Source organism: Mercenaria mercenaria, chromosome 6 (assembly GCF_021730395.1).
Source record: "Mercenaria mercenaria strain notata chromosome 6, MADL_Memer_1, whole genome shotgun sequence".
Lineage (NCBI taxonomy): Eukaryota > Metazoa > Mollusca > Bivalvia > Venerida > Veneridae > Mercenaria > Mercenaria mercenaria.
The window spans coordinates 23,346,916-23,367,832 of record NC_069366.1 but is presented as its reverse complement, the minus strand read 5'-3'; the positions used below and the strand labels follow the sequence as shown (position 1 = coordinate 23,367,832).

The window sequence follows — 20,917 nt, the reverse complement described above, 5'->3', positions numbered from 1 at the left end:
CATCCATGGACTGATGTTTGGCTCAAACTTTGTTACATAGGGCTGCATGTTAGTATGAATATTTCATGTTCGGACTCATAATTTCTATATGCATGGACCACTTCACATCAATCCAAAGATAGAAAATTTATTAGCAATATTTCTTGTCCAGGTCAGATTTTGTATTACAATTGATTAAGTGCAACTTGTTTGGATGCGGCCTTTCCTGTGGAACTTTTTATTTATTTATTTTTAAATAAAAATATTAAGTATACAAGTATTGCTAAGTATTGCTAAGCAATGATCTTAAGAGTTTGGTCATTTGGTTCTTGTAATAAATGAATTCATGTTTCAAAATTTGTTCAGTGCTGTATAAATCATATCTTAATACTATTATGTAGCCAGGATATTGTGTGCAGACAGTCAGAAGTGCTTGAAGGGTTAAATGAGAGTGTGCATCACTCATAGTTAAAACATGACAAGGCATAAGGAGAAATAGTTGAACTTTAAAATGGGAAAATGTGGATAAAGAACTAAAATATTTGAGTTCATCGTTCCAGAACAGTGTAATATAAGTGTTGCAAGTATTCTATCCCTTTCATATGATGACATGATAACAAAATAAAAACAAGAGGGCCATGACGGCCCTATATCGCTCACCTGTTATCATTGCACCTGAGGACAAGAAGGCCCTCAGAAAAAATATCTAAGTCCAAAGGACAGGAACAACAAAGGGAAGAAATTTAACCAAAAAAAAAATTCTTACAAGATATAGATATGTCAAAATACACCTAAAAATTGTAGGTACCATCCATGTTGTACCACAGAAAAGTGGTCTCGGTTTTTCCCTATGGCCAAAAATAAAAAAGTTACTAGAAATAAGCTATTTATAGTAACGTAAAAGGGAAGTAATTAAAAAAAAAATTTTGTAAGTGAACAAAAGAAGGATCTGCCAAATAAATCTGTTGACATAAATGAAATTTCAGATCAGTATCTTCATTAGTTACGGAGATATACCCATTTTAATTTGAAATAAAGGGAGGTAATTTGACATAAAATCAGTCAATAGTTATCTACCCTGATTGTCTCAGTCCAACTCATAACAATAATGAAATTTCAAATAAGTCCTATAAGTACTTACTAATATAAATTCATTTTGATTACAATCAGGGGAGGTAATCAGATATAAAATAACTCTGGAACCTACGATTGGATCTGATTTGTCATGGAATCCAAGATTTACTGTTGTTGAAGATATTTTGGAAGTTTGTATCAAATAAAACCATAAAAGAAGTCTCTATATGGTTGCAAAAACCAAAATAGCCAATTTTGGACCTTTAAGGGGCCATAACTCTGGAACCCATCATGGAATCTGGCCAGTTCAAGAAAGGAAACAAGATCTTATGGTGATACAAGTTGTGTGCCAGTTTGGTAAAAATCAAATCATAAATAAAGCTGCTATTGTGCAGACATGGTCAAAATAGCTAATTTTGGCCCTTTTAGGGGCCATAACTCTGGAACCCATAATGGGATCTGGCCAGTTCAAGAAAGGAACCGAGATCTTATGGTGATACAAGTTGTTTGCAAGTTTGGTTAAAATAAAATCATAAATGAAACCTTTATCGTGCAGACAAGAAATTGACGCACGGACGCACGCACGGACGGACGCACGGACTGACGACGGACGACGGACGAAGGGTGATCACAAAAGCTCACCTTGTCACTCTGTGACAGGTGAGCTAATAAAAGAAGTCTAACACCTACAGGGGTGAACGAGGATCGGTCTCTGGTAAAAGGACCATAATTAATTACTCTATAACTACTAGTTCTTCATAAAACATACAACGAGATTATATGTATCATTTGCTGCACGTTCACTCAAACGAAGAGTTAAAGTATAGAAAAAGGTTCTCAGAGGAAATAACAATGTGTAAGATAGAAATGCATTTAAGATACGATCCTTTCATATTAGCACATACATGATTTAAATTTTAATATTAAATGGATGACATTATATATTAGACACAATTTATATTCAAAGATATTCAAAGGATTGACTACCAGAAGCAATCATTAACACTTGAAAAACCATTACATGGTAAAAGTAATTCTACAGTCGCCCGGAAGGACACATGGGGTCTTCATCCACTGTCAAAAGCTAGAAATGTCACCATGCAATTTAAATATGTCGATGTGGCTATAAATCTAACTTACTGAACAAAATTTCTTATGGTGAAGAAATGGCAATAACGCGAGTGTTTAATAAAACATTTAATCAGGTGCGAAGGAAGAGTCATATTTGACAAAGCGACTTGAAATGAAACAATGTCACTTTCATGATTGATTAGGTTTGGGTAAGATCACTGTCAATCATAAGTTTGACATACAAAGATATGCATATTGACATTTGAGTTAATGGATTGTCCATTAACGTCAACAACTGAGTTCAGCAAGTGTACCGGGGTATTACCGGCCATTTTTTCGACAGTCATATTTTTTCAACCGTAAGAAAGACATTTGTGTAAAACTTTCGAATTTTGTCAGACTATTCAGACTGAAAATTGTTTGAGAATTTTTATAAATATAACAATCGTTCTCTCAAAAATTAGAAATGTAAGCCATGTCTTTCAAGGATTGGCTTCATATCAATAAAATTAAAGAAAAACTCTACCCACCTATTTACAAGGGTTTTATTTTTCCAGATGGGTTTTTTGGTCAGATGGGCGTCAGGGTAACCTGATATCTAGTGTGGGTATGTCTCTTGAACCTCTGTATGCTGGCGAATTCTTGTGCTTGTAGAAGTAATATAAACTGGCTTAATGTTAGTTCAACAATCCTCGCATTACACCCTCTCACTCCCATGTCTTTTACTGTCTCCTTTTATTTTCTTCTTGAAACCCATCCTTCCTGTCTCCCACTCCTAATTTATTTTCAGTAACTTACGTTTGTTATTCCTTTATATGATCCCTCATTTAATTTTTAAGGTTGATATCCTTTTTTATTTATAGTTTATTGCGTTTTCAGTATTACTTCTTACTAAGGCGACCCCTTCACACCAAATATTTTATTTTCCGATCTAATCACACTGGCCTTAGCTTTCGCAGAAGCGGTGGTTCCAACGCCGCGGCGGTTGAGAATTCGTCGCTGAAGCGGTGGATAAATATGGCCGACTGACTTCATTTACGTTGCCATCGTTAAGTTTTCTAATGAGTTTTTCATGTTTTACTGAAAACAACCAGTGAGACAGGAGCCCACATGTGTATTCTTCCAGCCACAAACACTTTTCAGTGCAATTCTTTGTCATTAATGTGTTACTTAACACTTCTGTACAGTCTGACGCGAGACTGCTGTTTTGGTAAAACTACCACCATGTGGGCTCCAGTCTCGCTGGTTATTTTCAGTCAAACGTGATAAACTCAATAAACTAAATAGAAAACTTACCGATGGCAGCCTTAACGAAGTCAGCCGGCCGTATTTATCCATCGCTTCTGCGACGAATCCTCCACCATCGCGGCGTTGGAACCACCGCTTCTGCGAAAACTTTGGCCAATGTGAATACGCCATTTCCATTTGAGGCATAGGGCCTTACTACTTTTAGTCTTGCAGCGTGCATATATAAATAGTGTTTAAACAGAGCATTAACGCAAGAATCTCTGTTAAGACGTGTATACTCTTCTGATAAACTGCAGAAACAGTCAATATAGCTTTATGAATGCAATGTGGAATTCTGTACATCTTGTTGGACAGATGTTTTCTATGTTTTGATTTATGAATATTTATAGCGTGTAGAGCTGACCAGTATCAGTGTGCGGACGGTCAATGTATTCCTTCCTCCTATCTTTGTGACATTTATTATGTTGATTGTGATGACGGATCGGACGAAAAAGGTTGTGGTAGGTCAATTTTAATTTCCTTTAAATTATTAAACATTCATGTTCATTTTTACAACAATTTGAAGTTAATAATGCCTCTGTTTTGATAAAAAGAAGTATTAGGGCATGGGTTCGAAATACATGTACATGATTTTCGATATATAATTTGGAAATGGCAAAATAAATAAAATTGTTTGCTTAACCTTTACCCTTCTGAATTTCTAAAATTGACTGGTCTTTCTTTTAATTTTTGCAATGCAATTTCTAATTCGAAGGGATGTTCACTGAAAATTTACTGACTGAAAAGTGAACAGTGGATACCGCAATCAGCCTGCACAAACGTGCAAGTGATTTTGGTCTGCACTGGTTGCAAAGGTAGAATCACTTGACACAAGCAGGCTAAAGGTTTATACATCTCAAAGAGGTCAACACATTCAGGACAGGCTATTATTGATTAAATTACATTGTATTTGTTTACATTAAGGGCGGAAAATAAAAATGATTATTTCTTGCTAAAATATATTTATAGATTGTCCAGATTTTCGTTGCAACAATGGTGACTGTATCTCTGATGAAAGTAAATGTGATGGTAAATTCGATTGTACTGACAGAAGCGACGAAAAAGGGTGTCCACTAGGTGAGATGATTACAAACATGATTCTACACATAATTCCACATATAAATTTTTCTCATAATTCCACAAATGCTTGTTTTGAGACTGTTGTTGCAGTAAAACCATAAAATCGTAAGTGGAATTAGATTTCACTTATCTTTTTTTTTTTTCAATTAGCACTGGAAAAATGTTCGACTAAATTACTTTTATGAGAACAATTTTTGGCTTACACGGGGTTTTAGCTCGACTTTTCGAAGAATAAGTTGAGCTATCCTACTAACTATGGCGTCGGCGTCACACCTTGGTTAAGTTTATTTTTGTACCAGTTTACATTTTGACTTTTTAGAAAAAGCTTTCAATTTTCAACTCCACTTCCTTTTTCAGGCAAGTGTACGTAACTCATCATTTTGACTGAATTATGGCCCGTACCATTTCCTATTTTGTGTAAAGTGTTTGACATATGACTTTGAATGTTTAATGTAACAGTCTCTGCTTGTAGGCAAGAGTACACAACTATTTTGATTGAATTATGGCCCTATTTTGACATTCAAATTGGTACAATTTTCATACAAGTCAGTGTCAACGATTTGACATGTTGTTTTTTTTGTTTGTTTTTTTTTGAAACTTTGAACACTTGTTTATTATCGTAATTTCCATCATTTGGCAAGAGTACATGACTTTGTCAGCTCTTTTGGCTGAATTATGGCTCTTTTTGGAGTCGGAAATTGGTTCAGTTTTCCTATAAGTCTAGGTTTTGTAACTTTGGACACATGCTTATCATCATGATTTCCATCCCTGGGCGAGAGTACATAACTCTGTCATTTGGTAAGTTGTTCTGGCCGAATTCCAGTCCTTTTTTGACTTCGATATTGGTTCAGCTTTTTACAATTTACAAACGAGCGTTTTGTCAAAACTATTTGACATGTGGCTTTGAAACGTTTTTGTCGTCATGATTTCAATCTGTAGGCAAGAGTACATAACTCATAACTGACTTAGAAATCAGTTCAATTTTTCATACCAGTCCTTATTTTTCCTAACTTGTTCATCATATGGCTTTGAAACTTTGACCAATAGTTTATAATCGTAGTCTACATATAAAGGAAAGACTACCTTACTAGGACATACTTTAGCTCAGTTATGGACCTTTTTGACATAGAAATAAGTTAAATTTTGCATACTATTCCATATTTTGTCTGAACTGCTTAATATATGGGTTTGAAACTTTGAACACTTGCTTGCCATCATGATAACACATTGTCATATAGTGCAAGACTTATCCAAATACAAGATACATTGTTTGTCTTATATATTATTTTTCTTTTGTCTAAAATCTCTGGTAATATTTTGACCTCATACTTCAATCAGTTCTTCGAATAGTCGCGCGCTGTCAACAGACAGCTCTTGTTAGGAACTGGACTAAACTTCGCAATCGTAGGTTGTAGAATAACAGTTAATTAACAGTACCTTAGGTACTCTCTTTTGCCTTAATATAAAATCAGTCTTGATACCAAAAACCAATCCAGTTCAAACGGAACCGCCTCAATAGCCTAGTGGTAGAACGTCCGCCTCGAGTGCGAGAGGTCGTGAGTTCAATACCTGGCTGCGTCATACCAAAGACGTAAAAAATGGTACTTGTAGCTTCCTCGCTTGACGCTCAGCATTAAGAGGATAGTGCCAGGACTGGTCAACCCGGTGTCAGTGTAATGTGACTGGATGGGGGTATCATGCCACGTGTCTACGAATGATATTCCAGTGAGGCAGCACTATAAAGCTGGGCATTGTGCTCACTGCTTCAAGTCGACACCATCGTTTATATGACTGAAAAATTGTTGAAAAAGACGTTAAACCCAAACACACGCACGCACGCACACACACAGTTCAAACGGATATTTTGGTTGTAATGACATTAGATGATATTTTATATATATTTTTAGGAAAGTTGGATTGTAAAATTCCGACATATGTTTCTTTTTTCGGTTCTTACAAATGACAAATGCCAAGTTTACATGGACACAAATGTAATTATAATGAATTTAAGATGTGTCTATCAATTTAATATTGTACATCGCACAGTTTAGGAAAGACCATTTTTTATGTAGAAATATAATTTTATTTGTATTCATTTTTCAGTCTGTGCAAATAACACATTTACATGTAAGGTTATAACGGAATGTGTCAATATAAGTAATGTATGTGATGGTGAGAAACACTGTCAGGACGGTACTGATGAATGGTACAACTGCTTTCGACCGGCAACACAATCTCCTTTCCCTAGAGGTAACTTTATTCTAGATTTTAGCTTGCTCATGGTGAGCTATTGTAATCACGTTGTGTTTGCTGTGCGTCCATGCGTCCGTCCTGTCGTCCTCCATTGTCAACAACTCCTTCTAAACCGATTGCCTATAATAGAATAGAAGAGATTTATTGTTTACAAAGTACAGAACTTTATCATATACTGCATATATTGTGTTAAAATCCGAACAAAACTTATTCAGTGCACATAAACAATACAAACTTGCATGTGTATATTTATATGTTTGCATTTGTGCAAAATTTCATGCATTTGCTAGTTGTCAGGATACTGGTTATATGACCCAGGGAAGTGCCTACGCCTTTAGTATCTTGAACAATGGTTTGGGTCCAATCGCTAAGGTGACTATGTCTTAGACTAGCTGACAAACAATGTAGAATGTCCTTTGTTAACGTAGAGCTGGTGAGATCAAATATCTCATATATAGAATTTTCCTCTGGCTACCTTGCCTAAATGATTCGTGTACCAATGATTCGTAAATGATTTCTATTATGAGCTAGAGAATTTCAGGGATCAGGCAAATCACTAAATGTTTCAAACTAACACTCATCAATTAAAAATGATTGTCTCAAACTCCTATAGGCTGGAGACTCTATACTTGACTGGTCTTTTTGTTGAGGTTCCTGTCAGACAATGTCTTTGAATCAACAACATACCAGTCCTATCGCATAGATGCTCGGCCTCTGTCCTCTCAGCTCTATATGATTGCCCTGACTCCTGTATGCTCAGCGCCTATATGCTATCATATGTAGCATTCAACTACCATATAGGTATATCCCAGATGCCTTGGCTGTACTTCGCCAATAATGCTGAACTGTCTGTAAGCTGGGACTCCTACTATCTCAGTAGATTACCAAACTCTGGGTCTCTGTCTCAGCTTCCCGATGCTCAGCCTATATATGCTATCGTATATAGCATTCAACTACCCTTAAGGTAAAACTTCTATGCGCTGGCCCTATACCTCGAAACCTGGTTGCAATTCTGCAACTCTTCTTTAGTCTACGAACTTCCAAAGTCTTCTTTTTAATAATTTATCCGCCCTGACAGGGTAACTGCAATAGTCTCCTTATCAAGGTACTGGGATAAATTATTACTTGAATCCTCAATGTGTCTTCTTCAACCACTGGATACCGAATGAGCTCTCTGTCATCCATCTACCTATTTATACCCCAGCAGACGTGCTATTTTTAGAACTTGTTACTGATTGGTCCAAATTTAAACATAACGTTTTACAATGAGTACTTGCTCTATCAAATATCTGGTTCCCTTTAACTTTTGTATATGACATAATGTGCGAATCTGGGACTCAGCCATCCACATAATGAACCAAAATCAGCCACAAATGACCCAGATTCAATTATATACAGCAATTCAACAATAATTTTAGCAATGACAACATGAAAAGGGAGTCAATCACTATCTGTGCTTATGTGTTACATTATCAGTATATCAGATATACAAATTATTCTGACACTAGTACAGTCAAAAGGTTTGAGCTAACGGCAGTTCGAGCCATCTTACAATATACATAAGACAGAAACTTTGTATGAACCTACCGATGTGTCCGAGTGAAGAGTTGTGTTAGAACTAACAGAGTTCGTGCGAACGAAGTTTGACTGTATGTACATGCGCGTCAGATTATTTGTTTAATAATTTCATCGAAGCAAATTATATTCAGAGTATGAAATTCGATTAATGGATGGCGATATTGATACCACGAATGAATCATATGGGCGTGTTGAAGTCAGGCTTCTGGTTGATGGACAGCCAGCCGGCGACTACGGAACTGTTTGTGACGACAGCTGGGGAATCCAAGAGGCCACTGTTTTATGCAGATCACTTGGTGCAAGGTATATAGTTTGATTTAGGAAAAAACCCTTATAAATTTATTTAGATGTCAGTGTAAGACCAGAATGTATGTAGTTACAGAGGAGACAAAAACAAAGGAATCAATTTGTAAAGATCGCTTGACCTACGGTGAATACAATAAACTATATCAATTACAAAGTATTATACAGATAAAACTGAACAGCAAGGTTGAATTTTCGACATACAAGAAAGACCTTGTTGCTGCATGTGAATCACAAATAACATGTGTCGTAATGAGTAATAAATTGCACAAGTTATATGTTCTCGAAACACGATGTTATTTAAATTTTAAGTGCGTAGAATGATGTTTCATTCAGAACTCAGGAGTCAGTTGTTCAAAACTTTTACAGGCTATTAAGCTAATGGTTAAGTAACTTTTAGTGTTACAGTCAAACCTGTCTATAAAGACCACCCTTGGGAGAGGCAATATGTGGTCTTTATTGGGAGGTGGTCTTTATTCACAGGTTAAAATACACTGTGAATGTAAAAATGGGAAACAAAACTTGTGGTCTTAAGAGCCAGGTGGTCTCTGTTCAGAGGTAGTCTTTAACACAGGTTTGACTGTATTTTTAACATTTTAGAAGACTTATTAACAATGTATGAGTAAAAAGTTATGAACACTGAAAAATCTTTACCATAAAATCCATTTTGTACTTTATACTAGCATTTCCCACTTAGAATAGTATTTTGAATAAAAATTTAACAAGCGGTTAGTTTAACAATCGGTTAAAGTTTCAAACAACTTGGCCCAGGACGTCTTTGACATCTGCTAGGGATGAGAAATCGTAATTCGCTACAGAATATTTACTGTAAGACGGGGGTAGAAAAATCATTTTTATGATATTACATTAATGTATGGCTTAAAAGAACTTATACGTATATGTTTCGTGGGGTTTACACAGCAAATCAAATGTATTAGTAATAAAATTCCGATCAACACAGAATTTGCACCAGTACTTTTTTGTTTGCAAGTAACAGATAACTTTGAGGATTGGTCATGAAATTTCGATCAGAATGTGTACCATTGCTTAAGTAGACTATAATAGTTGAATTTTAGGAATGATCACTAAGCCTGTGTCAGTATGACAAAATAATCAAGTCAATATCACGCAATATATCAATATTTTAACAAATTAATTTTATATCATAATTGTGTAAAATGCTTTATCATTTTTCATTTTTTTAATGTGAACAACGAAAATGTTTTCATTTTTTATGATTCGTGGAGGTAAACTTGGTATTCATTTATGGCTATGAATACATTAAATTAAAAATAAACGATCAGACTGAACTAAGCTTATTAAGGTGGTTAATGGACGTATCATATTGTGATGCCGGTGTCCGTCTGCCCGTTTGTCCATCCATTCTTCTGTCTATTAGCAATTTAACCTCTGAAACTCTTGAACCCCTTTAAGGATTTTCAAGTAATCGAGATGACATGCAAAGCGCATGTTCTGGATAGCTCGTTTCAAGGTCACGGTAAAACTTAGGGGTCAAAGCTCATACTACTTTGTTTGGTATCCGCTCTGTAACTCTTGAAATGCTTTAAGGACTTTTAAGAAATTTGGAACGAATGTTCACCACATGAAGACGACGTGCAGAGCACATGTTTTGAATGGCTAGTTTCAAGATCAAGGTCACACTAAGGGGTCAAAAATCATACATCGGTCGCATATTGCTCCACTTTGAGGTGCTATTGTTCTTTGATGTCATTCATTCCCTAAGGCTATTGTGTGGCCATTTTTCATTTACATCGGTAAAAGTACAATGGAGAGAATGAATGAAAGAGTAGCCACCAAAATACCCATAGATGGGAACGTCCGTTCGAAAAAAATTTATGACACGCCAAGCTCAAAAAGCATTTGATACAAATTAATGAAGCCTTGCATAAGTCTTAATCATGATATGAACTTGTCCACCTTCTATTTTTCGTCTGACTCAACCCCCTGTTTCAAAAGCAATGGCCCCTAAATAGTCAGAATACCACAGTTTCAACTTGTGATGCGCAAAACTATGAATTGATGAAAGTTTGCATAAGTCTTCATGATATGAACTTGCACACCTTTTATTTTTGTTTGACTCCGCCCCCTCTGTCCAGAGTTATTGCCTCTGAAATATTCGAAAATGCACATTTTCACATTGTGACACGCCTAGCTCACAAATTATTTCATACAGATTAATGCATTAATGCAGTCTTAATCATGATATGTTTTGGCACTTCAAATGTTTTGTCTGACTTTGCCCCCTATTCCATGAGTTATGGCCCCTCAAATGGTCAAAAATGCACATTTTCACTTTATGACCCACCCAGTTTTAAACGAATTTGATGTAAATACATAGAACTTTACACGAGTCATGATGTGACTTGCGCACATTCTTCTTGGGATTTTAGCATTAATTTCAGAGTTACGGCCCTGGAAATAGTCAAAATAGTGTTTATTTAGTTCTTAAAGATCATAACTCAAAAAGTATATGGCCTAAAATTTAAGAATAATGAATCCTTTATAAAAATGTTGATTTTTTGTGGCAATAACCTCTTAAGACTGCAAACATTCAATCATTTCTCGACAATTGTTACAAATGTACAAGCAGGAGCACACTCTGTGTCCTACAGACACATTCTAGTTGCTATATAGAGGATTGCAAAGTATGTTGGGGCACCAGTGTCCTTTGAACACGACTTCTAGATTTTCTCGTGATATTTCCTTCACATCTTTATGTCCTGTTTGTGGGTAAAATGCCAAACGTTAGTGCTCATTTGACAATGTTTGAAATTAGAATAATTAAAGCAGGAAAAATATAATTTGATAACAATCAGGAATTTTCCTTTATAAACAACCTAGACCATAGATATCTAAGACTAGTCATTATGGTAGTTCTAGGATATTTACTTGTATACTTATACATAAAGGTCTTAATGAGAAACAAAACGTTAGCTGTCTCTACTCAAAACAGGCGTAGACTATCTCTTTAAAGTATTTTCGGGTTTGATTGTGATTTAAAGCAAAGCCAAAGTTGATAAAACTATTATGAAATGGCCTCTTTTAGTCTACAACAGCAAACACATTTCATTTGTATTTGACATTTCTGGTACAGCGACCCGTCAAACAGCTTTGCATATAGCCACGCAGCATTTGGTGAAGGCAGCGGGCAAATATGGTTCAGTAATTTCCATTGCTATGGGAACGAGGACGGATTAGAAGAGTGTATATCTTCAGAATGGGGCGAGGCTCATTGTTCACATCAGCAGGATGCTTCGATATCATGCGGTATGTTATCTTTAACATTTTGTACATTTAGTGAACTGCCTCCCCATTTAGCTTAAACGGTAGCGAGCAAATATATGGTCGTAAATTCTATCTTTGTACGAGGCGTATAATCTTAGCGAACATTTAATAAAGACATTGTATTTGAAATCAGCTCTGATTCATTTGTAGAAGTTAGCAGTTGCTTGAAGAGAACATTTTAGTGCCGGTACAGAATCCAGGAACGCTGGCTAGGTTGACTCCCCGTTGTTGTTTTATACTGAAACGCTAAACCCCAAAAAGAAACTATATTTAGTAAACAGTTCTACTGATTTCAATACCATCAAAAGCGATGCAGTTCATGCATATGTTGAACCGATATTATTGAACATGATCTATCAGTTAAGGCTTGTCCTATTATGTTTCATATCTGCATATGAGCCATGCCATGAGAAAACCAACATAGTGGCTTTGCGACCACCATGGATCCTGACCAGACTGTGCATCCGCGCAGTCTGGTCAGGATCCATGCTGTTCGCTTTCGCTTTCAAAGTCTATTGCAATTAGAGAAACCGTAAGCGAACAGCATGGATCCTGACCAGACTGCTGCGCGGATGCGCAGGCTGGTCTGGATCCATGCTGGTCGCAATGCCACTATGTTGGTTTTCTCATGGTGCGGCTCATATATTACCAGGCTTGATGTAACGTATAAGTATGTTAATAGAAGCAATTCAGACACTTATAACTAAGTTACTAATACAAAAACATCTATCTTATTATCAACTTGTACACAGTTATAGTGTTACCACTATACGTAAAGCGTGAAGGAGATATTAGAATGTTTTTTCTTTCTTTATTCAAGGTATTGATCGTCTTATGACAACCCCCGTTTCATCGTCTACACCAGGGTCAAGAACAACGTATCCAACATTATCAACACCATTTACGACGCCTGCTCAAGGTAATATGTTGAAGAGTGTATTAGAATAGAGATCAATGCTCTGTTTTTATGTGCATCTATATATTGCATATGGCAGTTTTATTTATAGAAGTTAGAAAGAATCAATAAAGCGGGTTGATTGATACAGTAGCTTGCATCAAACATACATTTCGTAATTCTCCGCAGTGGTGGGAATGCTGACATGCAAGCTTTGTATCTGTCTGTCCAATACATTGAGAGTTAAAAATACATTAATTTAGATGAGGGCAGTAAATAGTGAAAAGAAATGCATATCGAAAAGACCTTATAGTATTTGAATAATTTTATGAATTATCAACCTTTTATACTTACTTATAATATGTCTTGATTGTAACTGTGCAACTACCTAAGGTATAAACGCACTAAAAAGCTAGTCTTCATTTAACTGAAAAACTTTTTGGCTGTAGCACACACCATAAACATCTGTAACATTTTCTTGAAGAAAATTGCTAGTGCTGCATAAAAAACATAAGAAAAGACTGATTTGGTACAAGAAAACCTTTTTCAGTCAATGAAAGAAAATTTTTAACTCAATGAAAGTTGAGACTCCAAGTTCTGTGACTTAAGTTTCCATGACTTATTCTATTATTTCACTATGAAGATGTAACCTGTATGTCAAATATACCGCTGTCATGTGACTTGTTCTGAAAGTAATGAAAGTAGTTCCATAATGCAAAAAAACTGAAATCTCCCTGAATCCACCATTATGTAATTACCATTTTATGGTGCCGTTCCTTTTTGTGTTTGTGTATCTTAAGAGAAATTAGACAAACTAGTCAAACTGGCTGATGCAATCAGAGAACTAGTCAAACTGGCTGATGCAATCAGAGAACTAGTCAAACTTGCTGATGCAATCAGAGACATTGCAGAGCACTTAACTTCGTCTCTTTCTGATTTTTTTTGTATTTTCTGTTTCATTTTCTGTTTTTAGGGAAAGTAATTTATTTACTTCATTTCTTATTTATGTATTTATTTTATGTTTGGTAATATGTTTCTTTTTTCTTCAAATTCGACAATTTTGGTCAAGACACAATTGTCGTACAGATTCTAGACAAATAATCAAAGTATAATTTTTTGTCTGGTAGAGCATCTTTAGATATCTATATATGTAAATATAGACCTGTATGCTAATGCAGTTTATATCAGTTATCCATAAACAAATTACTCAAAACAACTTAAGTCACTTTGTATTGCCTTCATGTGTCGTTAACCGTTTACAGATTAAGTTTTAGAGTTGGGTGTTTATTTAGTTTTCACTCAGCTGACCAAAAGTTTTTGCCCTTCATTGAGTCAAGTATATGTTTAATGGACCTAAACGTTTGCCACCATCTCAATAGCCATGAAACCGTATAGGAATATAGATTTTTTGTTAATGATTCACTCAATAAAACCAGAGTGATGGCCCTTTATTTTAAAAGCTTGTGGCTGTATTTCTAGATGTATATAGCCTAGAGTCGTGAAATTTTGTAGTAGTGTTTTTCAGCATGTGACTTTGTGCACCTTGGTTTTATTTGGGATTTAACCTTTTTACTCGGACTTTTCTCCTTAAAAACAACTCAACTTTACTTAGTCTTGTTGTAAGCAAGTTACAAAAGAGTGTTCAGTGACAAGAAATTCGGGCAGCCAATGGGTATACATCAAGCAATTCTTGTTTGATTTGCAAATAGTCCTAATGTTTTTTATACCCGTATAAATGCACAAATATTGCATTCAATTCAAAAAGTAGCTTGCTATATAAATAAGAGTTTTACTTTCCATGAGTACCAGAAAATCAAATAAAATGTCAGAACATCATTTTTCTACAGCTAAACAGCAAAAAGACCCCCCACCCCCGTCACACACACACACACACACACACACACACACACACACACACACACACACGCACAATTTCAATCCAATGAAAATACAGTTCCATTCTTTTATTTTAAATATTGTTAAATCAAGTAAAAAGCATTTAGTCATGTCTATCTGAGATACATCTTTCCCGTTAGAAAAATAAGAATAAGCTTTAGCTATAATTTACACTTCTTTTTGAAGTTTTGGTGTCCAGTTTTGACAGAATTTTCAAGATTTCAAGAGGCGCCGTTTTGTTCATGTCTCTATAGTAAAAAGTGTCAGATCGCGCGTGCAATCAGTCTGTCGGAAACGCCCGTCCTTGGTGTCGTTTCGCCAGTATTGTTTCTACGGAGATAAACACTTTTTCTTTACTTTCAAATTTTATAGTGAATGTAAATACTCTAATTGAGCCGTGCCATGAGAAACTCAACATAGTGCATTTGCGACCAACGTGGAGCCAGACCGGCCTGCGCATCCGCGCTGTCTGGACAGGATCCATGCTGTTCGCTTTCAAAGTCTATTTTAATTAGAGAAACTGTTAGCGAATAGCATGGATCCTGACCAGACTGCGTGGATGTGCAGGCTGGTCTGAATCCGTGCTGGTCACAAATGCACAATGTTGGTTTTCACATGGCTCATTTTACAGGTGAGAATATTCGGCTGGTTGATGGCGAAAACTGTTTGGAAGGTAGAATAGAAGTTTTCTTTAATGGACAGTGGGGAACAGTGTGTGATGATGGTTTTAATAAAGAAGAGGCTGAAGTTGTTTGCAGATCACTTGGATTCAGGTAACGGAATTTCAAACATTGTGACAATTGTTTTAAAGTTTCTTCCTCCTTAAATAGAAGCTGTCAGGGTGTGCATATCATTTAGGGTTAGACTAACATATAGATTACATAGTCGTTGACAAAAAATCTTAGAGTGTGTTTATTGTTTTCTACTTTTCAACATTTGATTTTCTCCCTTATATAAAAACGTAAAACAGCAACAACAACAACAACAGCAAAAAGAATATAAGTAGAAATATTTAAAAAATTCATGCATACTTGAATGGTTTTTATTCAGTTTTGTTTACAAGATTATTGACGTGTCAACTACCTGTCCGGAAACGTGTTAGAATGGAAAACGCCAGTGTGATAGTAAAGGTTCAGATGTAGAAAACACTGAAATCCTTACAGGCTAAACTCCAATTTCGAGGTTTATAGGGTTGTGCATTTCCGTCCGTCTATCTGTCTGTTATCTGTTAATTTTTATTTTTATTTCGTGTCCAGTTCATAACTCTGTCATAAATCAAGGGATTTAAGTATCACTTGGCACAAAGTTTCCTAATAAAAAGGCAAAGTGTAATGTGCAAACCCCAGACACCCAGCTTAAATGTTAGAGTTGGAGGTCAAAAACAGCAGAACTTTTTTTTTCTTTTCAGGTCTATTACGCAACAAGTCATGAAGGGATTTTGATATTGTTTGGCACAAATGTTTCTCATAATAAGAATATCTGTCTTGCATACGCGTAACTTTCAAAACCCTAGCTTAAACTACAAAGTGACAAATGGCCTTCAAAGGTTAACATTGCATAAACAGGGTCTGTCCAGTGTCAGGTACAGAACTCTGCCTTCTATTAAGGGATTACGATATTGCTTGGTATAAACGTTTACAATGATCAGCTGACATCAGCGCTACACCCAAGGTCTTAGTCAAACTTAGAGGTCAAAGGTCAATAGGGGTTTTCACGGTCCCGACCAAATCTCTGTCATCTAGGAAGTAATATTACTTTGCACAAGTAATTCCCTTTAGGAAAATGAATGCGCGACATCCGGAATTTGACTCTGAAGTGAAGGTCACACTCCGAGGTCAAGCGTCATCAGGATGTTTAGCTTGACTATTCAAAGAATAGCTAGAGCTATTTGACTCGCCCATGCTTCAGCGTCCTGAACTGGCTATGTTTTGGTATGTTAGCAGGTGTATCTCAGTAAAACTGAATACATTTGTTCACTTTGATCACAGCCGTTCATTTGCTTAGGTTCCATAACACTCTTTTTGGAATTTTTTTACAAACTCATGACTCCTATTGACTTAGCAATAGTTAGTTATGTTTTTGTATATAAGCTTGTATCTTAGTGCCCACTAATGGGGATGGGTAAAACTTTACACACTTATTAACTTACATTATTTGACTTGGACTGCACATGGTTCATAACTCTGTTATTTATTTTTACAAAATTGTGCCCCTTTTTTGACTATTATATTCTGGCATCTGACAGCTCTTATTTCCTTTCAGGTCTGTAAATCAATATTCAATGTAAAGATTTAGATACTTTTTTGCACAAATGTCCTCCATTACAAAACCACGTGTGATGTGTAACTCCAATATCTATAACTCAAAGGTCAAGGTCACGGTTGGGTGGGTCGAGGGGGAGGGGGGGGTCTCCGTTGCCGAGTGGTTAAGGTCGCTGACTTCAAACCACTTGCCCGCCCCTCATCCATGTGGGTTCGAGCCTCACTTGGGGCGTTGAATTCTTCATTTGTTGAAGCCATCCAGCTAGTTTACCGAAGGTTGATGGTTCTGTCCAGATGCCTGTATGTGATAAAATAATGCACGGAAGGGTACCTGGGGTCTTCTTCCTCCATCAAAGCTGGAAAGTCGACCTATAATGGTGTCGGGAGACGTTAATCCCAACAAAATAATTGAAAAGATAAAGGTCACAGTTTGAGGTCGAAAGTCAATAGGGATTTTACTTCCAACCCATGACTCTGTCACCCGTCAAGGAATTTCAATACATTTTGTCACAGATGTTCCCCATCCCGAGACAACCTGAACTATGCAAACTTAGGCCTCATACTTAAAGATAAATGTCTCTCTTGCAAGTCTAAAGTTCTGTCAAGCACATTACTTTGTCACCCATGAAAGGATGTCAGTATGACCTAGCGCAAATGGTTATTATACCTAGACAATCATGCTGTGGCGCTTCGCTATCATACTGTTGAGCTTTACCATCCTAGTGTCACCATCCTATTGGTCCCTCACCGTTGTAGTGTCACTATCGTACTGCCGCACTTCGCCATCGTACCGTCGGGCTTTGCCATAGCACCTTCGCGCTTCACCATTGTATTTTCACCTTCTCTAGCATGCACAAAACAATGCACTTAGTTGGCATGACATCAGTCGAATTCACATGCTTTGGCCAACAAGTAGACATTTAGTGCCGACTTTTCCTGTGTAATCTTTATGTCTCGCCAACAAGTAGATATTCAGTGTCGAATATTTCTGTGTATCCTTTCTTTCTCGCTAACAAGTAGACATACAGTGCCGACTTTTTCAGTGTAACCTTTATTTCTGGCCATCAACTAGACATTAATGCTACCTTTCTCAGTGCATCCTTTCTTTCTCACCAACAAGTAGACATTTAGTATTACATGTAACTTTATAATTGCATACGTGTTATCTCACCAACAAGTAGACTCTTAGAAAACCTAGAGATTATTATTTGTTTTACTGATATATAATGTTTACAATTTGCTTTGCCCTTAATTCATGCCAGGAAGAAGTACAAATGTCAAGATACGTTTATACTTTGTTTTAATTCATGACATTTATATTTTATATGAATGGTTTCATCATAAAAGCATCTCTACCTTGTTATGTAACGGCGATTCTACAAGTGACTATGATTTACTTACATAAGTACTAACCCCTGCTGATGACAATAATAATTTTACGCTCTCATGTGAATTGTGTTTTCTATTTTTAGCACCTACTCCTCCTACTATCTGAGGTTCGGGTCTAGTTCTGCGCCGATTCATTTGTCTCATTTATACTGCCCGACAGGGAATGAAAACAGTATATTTGATTGTCAATACAGGGAACCAGACTGCAATCATTGGGAGGACCGGGGTATACGCTGCTGTAAGTTTATTTAATACATAGTCAATAAGTAACATTAGACGTTAGTTTCTTTCCAAACTGACGTCCAAACTCATATCGGCAGCCTGACATCATTTGAGACGTCAGTTTAATGCATGTCGTCGAGTTTAAAAGTTCTTTAAAGATATTTTAGTTCGACTTTTCAAAACATATGTAGAGATATTGAACTCTGTGGACTCTTTTGTGTCTTTGTCGGCGTCTGCGTCGGCGTACAGTTTGGTAAAGCTTCTGTATGTATGCTGGTATCTAAGTAACCACTTGTGGGAAAAGGTTGAAAATTGACAAACATATTCACTGTGATAAGCTGACTTACATTTCATAGGTCTCATAACTCTGCTGTTTTACAAAATTAGGCCCCTTTTTCGACTTCTATATTCATTCAAATGACAAGGCTGTTGAATAGTCAAGCGTTGTTGTCCTACAACAGCTCTTGATAATTTTACTTATTAGCAAAAGAAAATCTACGATTTATTTAATAATTATAAGTTAAGTACGTTTATGCAAAAAAGATCATTAGATTCGCATCAAGAAATATCAAAATTTCGATGAAAAAGTTTGGGCTCCTGAAGTTGCGCAAAATTTCTGCAGCAGAGCCGACATGTCTACATATGTCTGGATACCTATAGATTTTTAAATTTCTATAAGCTTCGTACTGATCATCAATCTGGTGTCACTGACTATTGTAGATTTCTTCTAGGAAATCGTCTTCGGATAAAAGCCAGAATATCGTGATAAGAAAATGAGGCTTATACATAGACCTAATAGATGATCAGTTATGAGAAATATAAAATCAAGTAATTGGAAAATCGGACATATTCAGTCTGATCATAAAAAATAAATAAAGACATGGTGAGAAAATGTAGGTTATTTAATAATGGGTTATCTGAGGTTAGAATCAGGTTAGGCCATTTTGGCCCTCTTGTACTTGTATAGTAACACGCAAATGAAAGATCTCGGCAAATAAAAAATAAATAAGCTAATTTTGAGATTTTTATAATAATATAATGCAATTTTCTAATGCTCCAAATGTATGTTTAGTATGGTGTCTGTTTTGTGCAACTTCTTATTCCATTTTGTCGTTATGTCACCCGGCCGAATGTCGCCCCGCTGAATGGTGCCACGTTGCATAGCGAATGTCGCCCCACCAAATGTGTGTGTGTGTATGCGTGTGCATGTGTGTGCGCGTGTGCGAGCGCGTGCGCTTGTGTGTGTCACAAATCTTGTCCGCGCTCTAAGTCAAACATTTCTCAGGGGGCTGTGCAACTCCGTTGGTCGCCTTTGGCCCGCCCTCGGTCAAAAATATGTATTTTATCGATTGTGTACACCTTGTTCAGTGATTAATCAAAATTTTGATATAAGTTGTATTTTTGTGCCCCGCGCATCCCCCCCCCCCCCCCCCCCCCGTTCGAAGAAAAGCAGGAAGGGTGTATTGTTTTGCAGTTTGGTCGGTCTGTATGTAGACCAACCCGTCTCCAGATGATAACTCAAGAACTCTTGGGCATAGGGTAATGAAAGATGACAGAGAGGTTGGTCATGATCAGCACATGACCCTTATTGGGGTTAGTAGGTCAAAGGTCAAGGTCACAGTACACAGGAAATTTAAACGGTTTCCGGATGATATCTCAAGAATGCTTGGGCCTAGTATCATGAAAGTAAATAGGGAGATTGGTCATAACCAGCAGATGACCTACTGATTTTGAAACCAGTAGAACAAAAGTTAAGCTCACAGTGCTCCAGAACAGTTAAACGGTTTCCAGATGATAACTCAAGACTGCTGTAGTGTTAATAGGGAGGTTGGTCTTGGCCAGCAGATGAACCCCATTGATTATGAGATAAGTAGATCAGAGGTCAAGGCCACTGTCACCAGGAACAGTTTAACGGTTTCCAGATGATAACTCAAACATGATCATAAAAATTGATATGGATGTTAATCATGCCACGAAGATGGCCCTATTGATTTTGAGGTCATTAGGTCAAAGGGTAAGGTCTCATTGACTCTAAATAGTTAAATAGTTTCCGGACAATAACCCAATAATGCTTGGGCCTAGGATCAAATACTTGAAAGGAAGGTTGATTGTGATCAGCAAATGACCCCAATTGATTTTCAGGTTAGTAGGTCAAGGTCACTGTGAAAAGAAAAGGTTGCATGTAGATACCTTCTGTCTGGCGGTCGTATATGGCTACTATAAGAAAATCAAATATGAAGTAATAGAGCCATAGGTTCTCAAGATAGTCACTTAATAGTGTAATTTATGCAGATTTCAAACTCATTGAAATGTCAGCCGTGTG

The 20,917-nt window shown here is 36.6% G+C and overlaps 1 protein-coding gene and 1 long non-coding RNA gene across 6 annotated transcripts in view; one reads left to right on the top strand and one right to left on the bottom strand.

Annotated features, from left to right (window-relative positions):
* LOC123549404 (uncharacterized) overlaps positions 1 to 20,917 on the top strand; it is a 212,635-nt gene that overhangs the window by 64,837 nt on the left and 126,881 nt on the right. For all 5 annotated transcript variants that reach the window (XM_053545411.1, XM_053545410.1, XM_053545408.1 and 2 more), the window contains 8 exons: positions 3,762 to 3,872; positions 4,381 to 4,488; positions 6,595 to 6,741; positions 8,454 to 8,625; positions 11,741 to 11,913; positions 12,752 to 12,850; positions 15,354 to 15,495; positions 18,456 to 18,610. In XM_053545411.1, coding sequence (XP_053401386.1) covers positions 3,762 to 3,872; positions 4,381 to 4,488; positions 6,595 to 6,741; positions 8,454 to 8,625; positions 11,741 to 11,913; positions 12,752 to 12,850; positions 15,354 to 15,495; positions 18,456 to 18,610 — 1,107 coding nt within the window. The remainder of the gene's footprint in view (positions 1 to 3,761; positions 3,873 to 4,380; positions 4,489 to 6,594; positions 6,742 to 8,453; positions 8,626 to 11,740; positions 11,914 to 12,751; positions 12,851 to 15,353; positions 15,496 to 18,455; positions 18,611 to 20,917) is intronic.
* LOC128557647 (uncharacterized) overlaps positions 6,376 to 20,917 on the bottom strand; it is a 78,467-nt gene continuing 63,925 nt past the window's right edge. The window contains exon 3 of the long non-coding RNA XR_008371291.1: positions 6,376 to 6,864. This is a non-coding gene — a long non-coding RNA (uncharacterized LOC128557647). The remainder of the gene's footprint in view (positions 6,865 to 20,917) is intronic.